This window comes from Biomphalaria glabrata, chromosome 9, assembly GCF_947242115.1.
Source record: "Biomphalaria glabrata chromosome 9, xgBioGlab47.1, whole genome shotgun sequence".
In the NCBI taxonomy this organism is placed as follows: Eukaryota; Metazoa; Mollusca; class Gastropoda; family Planorbidae; genus Biomphalaria; species Biomphalaria glabrata.
In genome coordinates this window covers 31595688-31611768 of record NC_074719.1, presented here as the reverse complement: position 1 = coordinate 31611768, position 16081 = coordinate 31595688, and the positions used below count along the sequence as shown (strand labels likewise).

General features: G+C 34.4%; 1 protein-coding gene across 2 annotated transcripts in view; it reads right to left on the bottom strand.

The window, feature by feature from the left end:
* The window catches only part of LOC106056727 (pre-B-cell leukemia transcription factor 1-like), a 23333-nt gene extending 8666 nt beyond the window's left edge, over nt 1-14667 (bottom strand). The window contains exons 1-7 of one of the 2 annotated variants that reach the window (XM_056042474.1): nt 14241-14667; nt 7994-8067; nt 7086-7330; nt 5639-5829; nt 5104-5239; nt 3741-3879; nt 2113-2216 (exon numbers count right to left, since the gene is read on the bottom strand). In XM_056042474.1, coding sequence (XP_055898449.1) covers nt 2113-2216; nt 3741-3879; nt 5104-5239; nt 5639-5829; nt 7086-7330; nt 7994-8067; nt 14241-14428 — 1077 coding nt within the window. In that variant the 5' untranslated portion in view covers nt 14429-14667. Of the gene's footprint in view, nt 1-2112; nt 2217-3740; nt 3880-4716; nt 4853-5103; nt 5240-5638; nt 5830-7085; nt 7331-7993; nt 8068-14240 lie in introns of both variants that reach the window. The other variant, XM_056042473.1, reaches the window with a different exon arrangement.
* Nucleotides 14668-16081: the final 1414 nt, after the last annotated feature.

The window sequence follows — 16081 nt, the reverse complement described above, 5'->3', positions numbered from 1 at the left end:
AAAAGTTTCTATGTGCTTTGAAACTTTGACATGTTAAGCAAAAAAAATTATGAGTATGAGTAGAACTTCCAATGTGATACGTAATGACGTATCTCCCACCATATTTAAGTGTGAATTGCGAGCAACATATTTCACAAAATCACTAGACTCACCGCTGGAGAAATGAAGTGAAATTTATCAGTATATTCCTTAAGAAATTTTTGAATCCTCTTCTTTGAAGGAGGAGCAGAAGCAGTACCATTTGGCATAGATAACTTCGACATTAGATTTTAGATCTAGACAAGACAATCACAAATCATATCACATTTACTGATTCAGATTGAATGAACTCAGATGCATTAGTGTGCATAATTATGTAGAAAATAAAACTGTCCATTGCAGAACGAAAGGAAACAAAACTGTAGATCTAAATATATTTTTTAGATGCAATTTTCATTTTGCAACCAAAAAAAATGGTCAGCTGAATTTTTTTTGCCAGAATAAGGACTTCGCAGAACAGAAAAACAGCAATTAGAAATGGTGGAACATGAGAGCTTTTGTTTTGGTGATTTAGCTGGAAGTTTACCCATAATGTGGAAGGGAAGAAATGTCAGAGAGTTGTTTGAATACCAAGGTACCATTTTATACTTAATTTATGAAGTTTGTTTTAAAAAACTGGTACATTTTGACGATAAAAAAGTGATTAAACATAAAATACAATTCTAGTTGAACATTTACTTTTTCAAAAAAAAAAGAAAAAAAAAAAAGAAAGATCTTAGAGCTGTGCTAATACACTAAAAAAATGTTTCGATCCCTAGTCCTTCATCTGCCTTCACTGCTGCTTTTTTTTTATTTCCTCTTCTGCATCATTGCTCTATTTCTTATGTATGTACAGTATGTACTGGCTGATGTATGTTTTTTTTTTCAGAGTTTGTCCAGGGATCAAAACCATATTTCCCTCATTATTTTCTTAATTACATCATAAAGGATAAAGACTCATTGTGGTGCTGTAGAAGGAAGTAAGTTGCTTTGGTGCAGCAGAAAAGTAATTAGCTATGTTGTTTATCCAGTTTTCCTATACTCCGCAAGATGCCTATATCAGAATAATTGCTCTGCTATTCATTTTTTTTGGCCACAAATGGAATGCAGATGCTCAGTTATCAATGCTTTGGTACTTAGAGACCCCAGAAATTGTTGAAGAAATACATACTCATTATTGGTCACTTTATCTTAAAATATTTTCTTATAAGGAAGGATTAAAAAAACAAACAATTGCAGACATATGAAATACAGTGCTCATCCTTAATCTTTGGATTTATTGGATTCTTTAAGGTTTTGGTTCTGACATGACTGCTCTCCAGCCCTGTCAAATGTTTTAAGGTTTAATAAAGGTTACTTAGTTTAAGCGCCATGTATTTCTGGCTTTGATTACTTTCCTACGTCATAAAATCCGGTGACATTAATTGGTCATTCTTTGTTTATGAGACAGTTCACCCTTTGAAGTTGAAGTGTGTTTGGTCCATACAAGATTCTTAGTTTGTTGAAACTAGTGGGAAGCTTTAGTACTATTTTCTTGATCTTAATATGTCTGTTGGATTTTTGGACCCCTGTTTAGGGGTGCCAGTGTTGGAGTTGTGTTACTGGGAGCCAAAACTTGTGGAGGATGGAGGATATTGAATAATAGTTTTACATTTGTAGTATGATAGAATTGTTAAACCACAAGGAGTGAATAGGTTGTTACATGTTAGGGTTGTTTATTTATCAAGACTGGATGACATCACCAGTATTTTTTTTTACTACCATCCTTGACATAAACTGAAAATACCCATTAATTAAATATTTCATTTGTACATCAAATGAGTTATCCAGTCATGTCATTAATAGTCCTTTATCATGTTATTTTAAGGGCCTGGGCAATCAGCAATGGTTTTAAATCAAACACTGACAGACATGAGCATGCCTTTGTTGTCTTTAAACCTGTGCTAGACAAAGTCTGTACTATCTGTATTTTGACTGTCTTCATCTAGAAGATTTATCAGACATTTCTTTCCAGTAAATATACTAAGAACAACTTTAAATTGAACAAAACTTTTGTTATGCCATGACAACATGGTCTTAGTAAGTGCCACCTACTGAGTTTTCTCCTCCTGGGTAATTGTCTCCACCATTTAGATTCATGTACATGCCTCCTTGGCTTGCCATCTGAGATTGTGAAGATGGATGGCTGTAACTTGAACCTACACACCAGGTAGCAAAGAAAAGAAATATTAATGTCACACACAAACAATTATGTAACAAGAAACATGAGCAGTTCATTAACTTAGCATGTTACAGTGGTCATTTATACCCCATAATTGACTTGATTGCATAACAACGGAAAAAACTCCATCCCAAACATACTTTCTATTTATAAAATATGTATTGCACATCTGTTAATTCCATTAGTTAGCATACTGACAGAGCAAATTAAACTAGATTAGTTGTACAAAATGTGGTTTTATAAAGCATCTTGATAGAAATCTGCAAGAAATGTTTCAGTTCTTGTTAAGCTAATGAGAAATTACATTCCCTGCTGATTCAGTCTTTACTGAAGCTTATGACATGGACATATAAATGTTTATCTTGACCCTCCATCCCAGAAAGACTAATTAATTGTCCAGAACCACAAGTGGGATGCTGGCATCCCCAGCACCCTGCAAGAGCCTATGTGATTCCATCAACATTCAGATGATGCCATATGAGATATATTTGTTAATATGTGCACACTGGATATGTATCAATGTTTTTGTAATCCATGTAGATAGATGAAAGCAACACAAAACAATGAATGCACTCAAAGAAGTTTGGTATCTTAAAACCAAGGTCAAACATTAGGGATGAGCACTGTATTTCATGTGACTACCCACACCCACTTGTGACATGCGTATCAAAATATGCACTTGAAGTTCTCTATTTCCCAACTGTCTTTAGCAAGAAATTTCTTGGAGTCTCCAATGTGTGTCCCCTGACTATTGTCAGAGTTTTCCAGCTGTTTCTTTCAAAAGTCTTTTCCTGCCAGTTATTTTAGGCATACTTAAAATAGGAAGAACATAGTACATGGTCTGAGTACTGAAACACAAACAGGCCATCTCCTCTAGGCAATGTTGAACACTGGTATTGGTCTCAAATACCAACCTTTAGAAATTACTCTTAACAGAAAAAGGATATCTCTAAAAAGCTGTAAACCTCTGTGCATTTCAATTTTTTTTCGTTGGAAAATTATGACAAAGCAGTTCTTATTAAACACAGAAATAGATAGGATTAGAAATTGTTAGAATATTCATCTTCTGTTTGGAACCCCTCAACTTAAGAAAACTAAGAAACAGATGCAAAATAAAGCTATGAAATTTATAACAAATAAATATTCTCATATAACTAGAGTAAAACCACTAAACTTAGAAACACTCCTGGACAGAAGACTTAAAAGTAAAATAGCAATTATAAATAAAAAAAACTAAACCCCTTAATTTACAAACAGAAAAAAACAACCTAATATAATACTCAGAAAGACACAAAGATTAAGCTACATTTGTAAATGTATAAGCCTGAACAAGTTCCTACAAGTGCTACTTCTTCTCTATTTTCATTACAGCATGGAATGACTTGCCTGAAAAACCTATGACTTAGTACTTAAAGTCTCAAATATTGATGACACATGGATAGGTTTTGGATGTAATCCTCTTGTTTTGAAGAGTAAGCATCAAACCTGTCTAAAAACAAACCTGTTGGTGAAGAGGGGTCTGTTACTATTTGCGAAGAAGCTGCAGAGGCTGCTTTTGCTGCATATAGATTGGCCTCTTCTTGTGCTTTACCAATGTTTTTCTTGTAGCGAATACGTTTGTTTCCAAACCAGTTCGACACCTGAAAGAAAAAGAGAAGAAATAGCAGCTATACACAATATAAAACATTACCAATAAAAAAAATCTGGAAACATAGTGAAACAAACATAAACAGATTTTCATAGATGTTCCATTGAATTAATTAAATAATAAATATTAGTAGGTCTTAAATGAATAATATTTTATGTCATTGGATGCAAAATAGGTACTCACAGCACTTAAATGAGTCAAGAGAAAGTGATTTTACTCTGTCCAAATAGTCCCAGTATTTAAATTAAAAAAAAAAAAAAAGTATTTATTTGAAAGCAGTGATATTTCTTTTTAAACATATTTTACACTCTCTTGTAACTCTTGGGTCAATTCATTATTTCAAATCTATCATTACAATAATATCAGTAATGCCTAGATTCAATGTTAACATCTGACAGTCTAAAGAAAAATGTCACAATCAACGTTAAAAAAAAAAAAAAGAAACAGTCTGAAGCATGTATTTCTTGTATTGATGACTCTTACTACTAGTATTAGCTACATGAACTTACAGAGTATTTTTGTAGGTATTACTTACATTCAAAGTTCAATGTGTCGAGCTCCTCTAACTTTTGTCCCATAACCTTCAGGTATATTACTGACTGAGAATGTAGCTTTATTTGTATAGTATTAACTCTTTTATCTCTAGTAAAGATTCTTGTTTAGAACTCCCTAACAAATACTTTATATGAACACACACACACAATTTGTAATCAGATGGCTGATGATCAGATGCTGACATAATAAAGGATCTAGTCTAATGTTGCACTACTTAGAAGATTAATGAGATGCAATGATGAAATGAGATCCTGTCAGAGCCTGGTCAACTAACCTGTGAGACATTGATGCCACATTTCCTAGCCAATTCTTCTTTAGCCTCTTCACTAGGATAAGGGTTAGAGAGGTGGGAGTAAAAATACTCATTCAAGATCTCAGAGGCCTGTTTGCTGAAATTCCTCCTCTTGCGTCTACATGGGCAATGGAGAGAATAAAAAAAAATGGGAGAAAACAAATCTGGGGCTGAGCAGTCAGAGGATAGACAAGAATAAAACAAAACACTGTACTTACATGGAGATGAATCATCTTCAGTGGTACAGGAACCTCTCTAAAAAAAAACTATGCCAAACTAGCAGTCAGAGAAATCATACAAGTGTTTGGGAGAAGAATGTGAAGTCAAAGAACCCAGATTCCCTCTGCTAATGTGACAGGAGTAACTAACCTGAGAGACAGATATCCCACATTTTCTGGCCAGCTCCTCCTTCACCTCTTCACTAGGATAGGGGTTACTCAGATGGGAATAAAAATACTCTGTGAGTATCTCTGTAGCATTCTTGGTGAAATTCCTCCTTTTTCGTCTAACCGAAAAAAAATAATGTCAGAAAAGCAGATTCGCTATGTCTTTGAAAGATTGTAATTAACAAAACTGCAAAACTAACTGTTTTGTTCCGTCACTTACCTTACCTCTAGGAGCTGTTTAAGCCTGTCAATTCCTTTTGCATGCATACACAGATTGTTAATGTAGACATTGAGAGATAGATCTCTACAATCAACTTATTTCTTATTGACAATTGTTAGGGTCAAGTGAAAACAAAACTATTTTTCTAGTTAAAAACAAAAACACTACATTTCTTGACTAATTAGAATACTTCTAGGTATAAGTTTCAATTATTTCAAAGTAGGTCTTGATCGTTCAACAAAAAGGTTTGAAAGTGTAGGTCAAAAGATTACAAGTACAATGAAAAGTATCTGCCTACCTTGCATCTAAGAAACGAGACCTTAAAATCATAACTGCTTCACAAGTACTTTGTTTCAATTGCATTTCAATTGCTGAAAATTTTTTCCTGATGATTCCTACCATTCTTTCAATCTCTTTTGGCTGAATGGGTCTGGTTCGACTTTGTTCACGCAGCAAATTGACAACATGAGTCGTAAATTCATTACATGCCTGAAAATGAAGAAATACTTTTTATTGTTTCTTCCAAAATGTTCTCACTTCTTTCAATGAGCCAGAAATGTCTTTCTAATGAAACAAATGCTGTAATGAAACAAATGCTGTAATGAAACCAATGCTGTAATGAAACAAATGCTATAATGAAACAAATGCTCTCATGAAACAAATGCTCTCATGAAACAAATGCAGGTATTCTTTACAAAGGTCTTATTTACAAAACATATTCTAGACCTGCACAATTTGTTAAGAAAAACATTATTTTGTTTAGCTTTTAAATTCTACATCAATTGGTCCATTGTTAACTTTTGTTTTTACATTGCAACATGTATCATGTTTGAAAAGATAACTTTTGAAATATTTTAATTAGTTATTACATGCTGATGGAAAATTAAACTGAAATTCTTTCTCCACATTAGAATGTCTAAATGACTGATTCAATATTCAAGTAATAACAACAATTTAAGGGAAATATGAAACTAAGATTTTGGTGTTCATTTAAGTAATTGTAATTAGAATTTAGTCAAATGAAATCTTGAATTTCAGAACATTAATAATAATAATAATAATAATCTTTATTATCCATAAGGAAATTTGTCTTACAAATTGTGCATAAATTGTGCTAAACAAAATACATTATAACTATAAGAAACCAAAGTGTACATTCACACCAGACTCACTCATAATTTACATGTGACAAAGTTTATACCAGATTGTTCTTATTTAATGATTTGATTGCCAGGGGAACAAAAGAGTGTTTGTGTCTGTTTGTCTTTGCTATCGGTGTCTTGTATCTCTTTTGTGATGGTAAAATCACAAAATCCTGACACAAAGGGTGACTCTTTATTTCGAGGATCTTGTTAGCTTTTTTATAGATGTTTGTCTCAAACAACTGCCCAAATGGGGTTTGTTTTTTGCCAATGATTTTGCCAGCAGCATTTAGGATTCTATAAAGTTTATTTTTAGCTCAGTGTAATGGCCTTTTTTTTTTAAATAATTCAAACAACTCTGAAAGGGCTAATGGTTACCTTCCTAACAATCAAATTTACAATTTTTTGTTCATAATTTTACCTTTTTGGGTTATAACTGTAATTTATCTTAATAATGGCACTAGCTGAAATAAATCTTAATTTTGTTTAAATCTTGAATAATCAAAGGTAGCCAAAATTTAAACTAATCAGTCAAACAGTTAAAGACTTATCTTGACCTTTGACATAAACAGATAAAATGTATTTAAATAAGCTAGGTCATACTTGTTCATATTTCTCCAGTTCTGTGTGGTAAATCTGTCTTATTTGGGCCAGTTTAGCACGATAATCTGAATGTTCTATGGCACTGTCTGGTTGTCCCCCAGATGCTGCTGCTGTGGCACTGGCTGCAGCTGTGGAGCCACCACCCTTTTCAGGTCCTGCTACTCCTTCAGCTATAAGCATATTATCTAGTCTCATAAGTTGTGGATCTGGAGGTTCTTCTTCTTGTGTGTTACGAATGCTTAATACTTTGGAAATGAAAAGTAGGTAAGGGTTATTACTTTTTCTTACAAGTTTTAAATATACTCTATTATAAAAAGTTATCAATAAAAACTGTCTTATGAATAATATATGTACTAAATTAGGTATTGCCTTTTTTTAAAAAATAATATTGTTGTATTTATTCTGCACAACATAGTGGTAAAGTAATAGTTGTGAACTGGCTCCAAGCACTTCATTGTTTTAAAAGACCTAAAATTTGCTCAATTCTCTGGTCTTTAAGGTTTTGGGGTGGGGATTCAACAAAGACTCACTAACCCAGTCAGAAACTCTACTGTGCAGTTCAACATGTCTGTTGAAACCTGTTTTGCTAGTGCTTCAGTGCTCCCACAAAATTTGGTGGTATATTTAGTCGCTGAAGAAAAAGGTCTACAAAAGTGACCATGATAAGATACCCCAAATAAAATGTGGTGACCAAAACCCAGAATCATCTAAACCACAGTGGAACCTTTGGTCAGAAGAATGTTAAAAACTCTGATTCATTTGAGACAATTAGAAGATATCTTTTTCCAATGGCTAAGGACTTGATGGGTCCTAGCTGGGCTCCAACCATTAATGGCCTGTATATAAGCTAAAAGTGCTAAGTCAAATGTTTATGTCCTATTCACAATGAAACTAAATAGTTTATTTACCTGTTTTTTCTTTTATTTCACACAAAACATTAAACAAAGCAGGTTTCATTCTGTGACAATTTAGAGTGTGTTTGCTGAAACAAAAAATGTTCAAGATGTCTATTTTAATCTCATCAATGTTTAAATGTCAGAAATGAAAGCTACAAGATGATTACTAGCATACCATAAACTTAATACTTGTTGATGGCCTCTTAATAACATAGTACCAGGTGACCGAGTCTCACTCGGTCGATTAATTTCTTAAGGAAGTATCAAATGTATGTCCGAATTTGAATACTCTGTAATACTCTCGGATGCACAAACTCATAATAAAAATGAATTTAAAACTTTTATTGCTATGATAGCTTACACAAACATTGCTCTACCCAAAACAACAAACAAATACATCACAGGTAGTAGCTTTACAGAAATAATGTAATTGTTTTGGTATGGGACAGTAGACTTTGAAGATTGAACGCAATGTAGTAACATTTTCATAGAGGTCCTCAGACAACTAGTGAACGTAAACAGGAAGAGACTAGAACAGAGAGAATGACAGTGCATCAGGAATTGTGAAGAGTCTGAATGTTTGGGAAACTAAGAGGCCAACTTTTGTGCTGCCTGAAGGTTGTAGTAGGGACCTGGAGCGAAGCGGGGAAGGCTGTCGTTGGTCCACATTCGGGTTAAGTAGCAAAGGACTGGTATACTTAGTAGTAAGACTCTGAGGAAGCTGAAGGATGAATCATCATGTTATGTGTTTACCCTAGTGAATAAACACAACTATTATTTCCTATTAAACTGTGTTGAGTTGCATGCCTATTCGTTGAGTGCCTAACCTAGAGTTACAACAATTGGTGTCGAAGTGGGATTTAGGCAGCTCAACGAAAGGAAAGAATGACAACGCTGAAGAAGCTAGACGAGCTTAGCTGTAAACAGTTAAAAGAGGAGCTCCGAGCCAGGGAGCTGAGGATCTTCTGTGACAAAGAGAAGATGAGAGCCAGTCTTAGACAGAACCATGTTGATGAAGGGGAGGATCCCGAGACCTACCTGTTTGAGGTAGAACCAGATATCAGAGAGGTCATGAGTGCCGTGCTGAAAGAGGTCAATGAACAGATCTGTACCATGACTAAACACATAGGTACCATTACCTCACTGAACAAGACTGATGATTCGTTTGATACCATGATGAACAAGACCGATGACCAGATAGCTACCATGTCGACAGGTATAAACAATCCTCTACTCAACGGAGACGCTGTTGATGGTAGTGTTGTCTATGACTGTAATAGCGAGCCGTGCAAGCTTGGCTCCTACGACAAGAATCCTGACATTTGTTGTGACAGCGCTGAGCACAGATCTGATCATGTCATCGTGATTCCTGCCTGCACCCAGACGTTCAATAAGAACTGTGCTGACGGGGGCCGCCTCAAGGGGAGAGTGTGATCACCGGAAGAACTTCCAACAAAATCTTGACCAACTCGACGTTTGTCCTGATACCAGTAGCAGCAAGATAAGCACTGATGGTGGTGCAGCAGATGGACTTGTGCACATAGGACGTTGCCCACGTGCCCCACAGACATGTCTTTCGGACACACTTGAAGATTATGCCAAGTTTGACAACCTGGCCTCTTGGAGGCCTACGGTGCATCGAGAAAGCGTGCTGGAGCAATGTGTAAGACCAATGGTCTTGATGACCACCGCCATGACATCCACTGCCTCTCTTCCTGCCATGAAGCTGCCGTTGGTGCTGACTGAGAGAAAGGCCAGACAATGAAAACGACGCCCCCTTAACCAAGGGCAGATCAACTGGAGAAGGAGAAAGTGGTACCTGCAGAGAGCAGTGTGGATGGCTTTGTGGGGAGCACGCTCCATTCAATCTGTGACTCCCACTGACCAACCTCCACCTGCACTGACCAACCGTGAACATGTTTCTTTTTGGGACGAAAAGACTAAGGTGGGGGTAGTGTTGTAACCCTGCCTTGCACCAGTGCTTGAGGTGCCCACTAGTGAACGTAAACAGGAAGACACTAGAAGGGAGAGAAGAACAGTGCATCAGGGATTGTGAAGAGTCTGAATGTTTGGGAAACAAAGAGGCCAACTTTTGTGCTGCCTGAAGGTTGTAGTAGGGACCTGGAGCGAAGCGGGGAAGGCTGTCGTTGGTCCACATTCGGGTTAAGTAGCAAAGGACTGGTATACTTAGTAGTAAGACTCTGAGGAAGCTGAAGTATGAATCATCATGTTATGTGTTTACACTAGTGAATAAACACAACTATTATTTCCTATTAAACTGTGTTGAGTTGCATGCCTATTCATTGAGTGCCTAACCTAGAGTTACAACAATATATATATATTTATAATAATCTTTATTGTCCGTAAGGAAATTTGTCTCACAAATGCACAATTTGTGCATTACACCAAACAAAACATTGTAACTAGAAAAAAAAACAAAATGTACATTCACACCTGACTCACTCATAATTTACATGTGAAAAGTTAATATCAAATTGTTTCTATTTAATGATTTGATTGCCAGGGGAATAAAAGAAAGTTTGTGTCAGTTTGTCTTTGCTATCGGTGTCTTGTATCTCTTTTGTGTAAAATCACAAAATCCTGACCCAAAAGGTGATTTTTTTATTTCTAGAATCTTTTTTTTTTTAGCTTTTTTATGGATGTTTGTCTCAAACAGCTGTCCAAATGGGTTTTGTTTTTTGCCAATGACTTTACCAGAAGCATTTAGGATTCTACGGAGTTTATTTTTATTTTTAATGCTCAGATTGCCATACCAGGCAGTCATTTAAGACTTAAAATATTGCAGATGTGAGTGTGATAAAACATAGCCAAGACCTTTTCACTAACATTAAACGAGGACAGTTTTCTCAGTAATTGTAATCTTTGCTGCCCTTTTTTGCTGATATAATCAGTATTTGCAGTAAAATTTAGTTTATTGTCTAGGATCGTACCAAGGTATTTAAAAGTTTGCAATATCTCAATAGTCTCTCCAGCTACAGAAACAATACCATTTTCATTCTTTTCCCTACAAAAATCTATTATCATTTCTTTGTTTTTTTTTACATTTAATAATAAAAAATTATCTTTACAGTATTTTTCAATGTGTTCTATTTCTCTGAAATACTCATTTAAGTCTGAGCTCTCTGAGAGCAGGGCAAGAAGAGACGCATCATCAGCGAATTTTGTGAAGGAGCAAAAAGGACTATCAGATTGAAAATCATTGGTGTACAAAATGAACCACAATGGCAATGTCACAGCCCCCTGGGGCGCCCCTGTGTTAACTATGCGTGCATTTGATATTAAATTGTTTACCCTAACCCTCTGAGATCTTTGGGACAAAAATTCATTAGCCAATAGTATTATATATATGGACTAATCTTCAACGCTTTCATTTTTTCAATAAGTAAATGAAGTTGTATGGTATTAAAAGCTGATGAGAAATCAATGAATTGATTTAAAAAAATGGTCCTAAAAGTAGAATGTTGATAGCTCAATCTGTTTTCCACCATATTTTCTTTGATATAATATGCCAGAGTCTTCCATTAGCCTCATCGAGCTTACTAACCAGGAAGAAAAATTCAATTGAGAAAAGTATGCTACACCCTACACCTATTTGACCTCATATTTCATTTTAACTATGCGTTGTGATACTTTAAATCTTTTTTATAGTCAAAAGGATGAGGAATTCAGAGATACCATTGTTTTTTTCTTAGGTCAGACTGTTATAAATATTCAATCATGAAAATGGCTGCCAGCTGTCTTAATTCGATTGAGCTTCGCACTTTACTCTAAATGTGTTAAAAATTAGAAAAATGGATGACATACTGTTATGACGTAATACCAAAGGTAGTAAAAAAAAATTGATAAAAATATGGTGAGGCAGCATCTCTCTGGAGTCTAGACTGTCTCTAGAGAGACTCTTAACTCTCTAAACTAGATTTGTCACTATATTTTTAGATCTAGATTTTTCTAGTCATTCTAATTCTAGATCTAGAGCAATTTTCGTCTTCTGAACACCCCTATTTTCTGATATTAGCGAACACCCCACAAACTTTGTTAAAATGAGCCTTTATTTTGATAGCTATGACAAAACTAGTCTAATTGTTTTTATTTATACTCCATTAGTTCAGACACATTTAGTTTCGTTTACTCTGAAAAGCAAATTTTACACTGGTTCAAAGAGCACAGGTAGGTCGATGCTATTTTTTTCTTCTAGGACAGAAGGAGGGTAGGTCCGGGGTTAAGGAGATTTGTTTTAGAAAATTTAAGTATCAGCTAAACATGAACTATCTAAAATGTTTCTTAATAGGTGTGTTCCATAATATTTGTTTGTCACAATCAATGACACTAACAAATGGTCTTTATCACTATCAATGACACTAACGAACGCTGGGAAATGGACATTTCTTTGATTTATTTTTTAAAGATCTAACATTTTCTTAATTTTGTTTTTGTCTTAGATATTAAACCAGCCGTGATGTGAATGAGTAAAAAGAATGGAAATATTGCTAAATGAGGGGGCAAAGTTGGACATAATGTGTATGAAAAAAAAATGTTTTTATGAGTGCCACAATCCTGCTCTCTCTTTTTTTTTTCTCTCCTTGGCACCCTAATTATTGATTGACCAGGCTAGGTGAGTACCTAGCATGGTATCATCAACACAGTACCAGAAAAAAAATGTAGCGGGAGGGACAATTATTGATCGATCAGGTACCAAATTAGATCACAAGCACTGAGTGGAGTGAGCGGGCTAGACACACTGGGTCACGCAGTTGTTGTTTTTTTGAGGAGTGGGGGTCAACGAGATCTACGTAGGTCACAGTCACAGTATATGTCCCTTTGTAAAATTGAGGGTTTAGCAGAAAAGGGAGCAATTAAAAGAGGGAAAAGTAACACTATCTGTTGAGTTAGTATAAAAAGAAATTGATATATATATCATATATTTATAATTTATATGGCATGGTTATAGATCTAGCTAGATCTAGTTATGTTATATATAAGTATTATAAGATCTAGATCTAGATCTAGGGAGTAGCGGTAGAGTTAAAGGGAAACTCCGATAGTTTTTCAAATTTGAGTTATTGACATATTTAAATTCTGCGTAAAAAGTTGTAATAGTAAACATTATATCTTTTATTTAAATGCTTAGAAAATTTTATATTTAATAAATAAGTCAGTAAATTCTTGACATCTCAAAAAAAAACGGGATTCCTTGAGATTTTGTTTTAAGTTATTTCATGCGTCACTTCCCTAAACAATACTGAAAGAGAAACTTGGTTTAACCAATCGTATCGCTTCATTCTTACAGTAGCTGTTAGGCTTAGTGATGGCCTAGTCCAGAGCTATGATACAGTTATATATATTAACATGTATAATAGATCCAAAAGCATTAGGATAACCAAGTCGAGAAAAAAAAGTAACATTTTCATCTAAGCCTCTCCCTATCCCAAGAAGTAAATAGATCGTGTGTCTGAATGATTCGAACAAGCTGGTCAGTGTAAGGCTAGTCGAGACTATGTGTAGTCGGTCATGACAAGAAAACCAAGCGATAGTGTTTGTTGTGTAGTCTGGCGAGAAAATACACACTGACGTGATTAGTCAAGCATGTAAATCAGCTTTTAATACGCATTTTTTCTTTGCTTACAATATCCTAGATCTAACTGCATAGACAAAGATATATTTCTTTTACGAGAATGTAAACTTTGCTGTATGGTCTCCTGTTATACAATAAGTCAATAGATTAAAACACCTTTGTGACGTCACATAGAAACCCGGTGAAAGTCTGACTGTTTTGGATGCGCAGGAAAATTACAACGGAAAAAACATCAATTACTAAGTTATTATTGCAAATAAAAAAAAAAAAGAAGAATATATTCCTTATCTGCAAATCAAAACACATATTATATCAAAAATTGTCAAAACCATCGGAGTTTCCCTTTAAAAGAGTTCTATATCTAGACTCTAAGAATCTAGTCTAGAAGGTCTTTTGATTAGTCTTTTAACTTTTTAGTTAATTTATTTTATAATTACTTAAGTCTAAACTCTTTAAAATGACTTTTTTTATTAGACTTTAATCACTTTTACTGTTAAACTAAAGTGTTTTAGTTTAGTTTTTTTTTTTTAGTAGACTTAGATCTAGATAGATATCTACTATCTAGAATCTAGATCTAGATAAGTTTAAGTTTAAGTTATATATAGAGTCTATATAGAATATAGACTAAGTAAGACACTTAAAAATAAACTAAGTTTTGGTGCTCACCGTGCTTGAGCTTCATCTAAACTTTGATCTGTTATTGTCATAATCTGTTGCAGCACATCTCCTATTTCTTGCTTTCGTTGCTCACCATGATCACTTTGGCCATATCCACCATCGTATCCTTGCGGAGCCATCACATTGGACATGTTGACTTGGCCTGGGGGATGTGAAAGCCTTTGTTGTTCGTCCATCTTGAATGATATTCGGACTATTTTGTCACACACACAAAAAGTGTGTCAAAATAGAAATAAATAATAAAAAGAAATAATTAGAGTCTACGTTACTGTATGGGAATTCTGCACAATGATTAATATATGCAGAGTTTCTGCCACCTTAATTTTCGTCCAAAAGATTTTATTTGGTCATTTCAACTCTGTTAACAAAGTGCAATGGCGGCCTGAATACATAATGAATAGAATAAAAAAAAGTAGCCAATCACAATGGTGTTAGTTCTTTTTAACATCTGCGCAATGAATATGCGCTAGCGAGTTGTGTTGTCTCTATAGACCTTGTACCTTTTTATATTCGCTACGAGAGCGTAAGGAAGGACGAGTTTGACATATTTGATTGATGATTGACAGCGTCTGTCAAATTTGACAGCTTTAGATTTGTTTCGACTTAATTTTTTTAAATATAATATACAAAATCTCTTATTTCATTTTGTTATCGCCTAATAAAAAAAAAATAATTAATATAGCTAAGAAAAGTAGACCTATATAAAAATTAAATTATTTTTTTAAAGAAATATTTTTAAGTGTAGATTTTCTAACAAAATAGGGCGGTTCCTTGTTCAAAAAAAAAAGGATGCAAATATCTATCTTTCCAGTTCCAGATTAGGAGGCCTGCTGTGTTTTAGATCTAGATTATATAGCATGTTGATCTAGCGGAAAATGCGTGTAGTTTATTTCTAGGTTGAATTTTAAGATTCACCGGGCCTTTCGATTCTAAGATTTAATTTTTTTTAAAAATGGCATAGAATGCATTGAAAACATTGTAATTAGATGCAAGATTTGGATGTAGTCTAAATTTATATTTTATTTATTTATTTATCTATTTGTAAGCTTTATACTTGAGTTAGACTATTAGATCTAAAGCCTAAGTCTCGACCTATGGCAAGAGTGACAATTATTATTTGTATATATCTTTATTAGTTTTATAAGCCAACGAACAATGCTAATATAACACTTGGGATAATCTATAATTTTAGGCTTATAATATAGCGAACTCTGATTCAAGCCAACTAAATCTAGGTATATATATATAGCATTTATAGCTTGAGCCGAGGCGTCCGTTTAGATCTAAACAGGCCTAATATATATAATATATGCACCTAATTCTAAGTCCTATATATACAGATCACAGTTTACTCTAATCAACAAAGCATGTGTTTTAGGGCATGGGCGGAGCCAGAATGTTTTTTTTTTCCGGGTGGTAAAGTTGTTGTTTTTTCTTTTTCACACACACACACACACACACACAAACCTAAAGATATGTGTGCAGTGGTGTAGCTAGGGTTTATGATGGCCAGTGCGGCGCAGCTCCTCATGAAGAAAGAAAACGGGATAAAGACGTTTTCCTGTACAAACTAATGTGCATTCATTGTTCAAGTGTTGCTCATTCGCAACATTTAATAAAAAGACACTGAAATTAATCTTACGTGCTTTCTTGCTGGCTAATTATAATTTTATCGAAATCATTGTTTTTCAACAGCTTTTGTTTAATGGACAAAATTGCCAAATTAGTGAGTCTCATAGTTTTCATAGTGGATTTCAATATTAATATTTGATCAACTTACGCCTATAGCCAGCCTAGATTTACAACAACTGTCAGAACTATGCAAACCA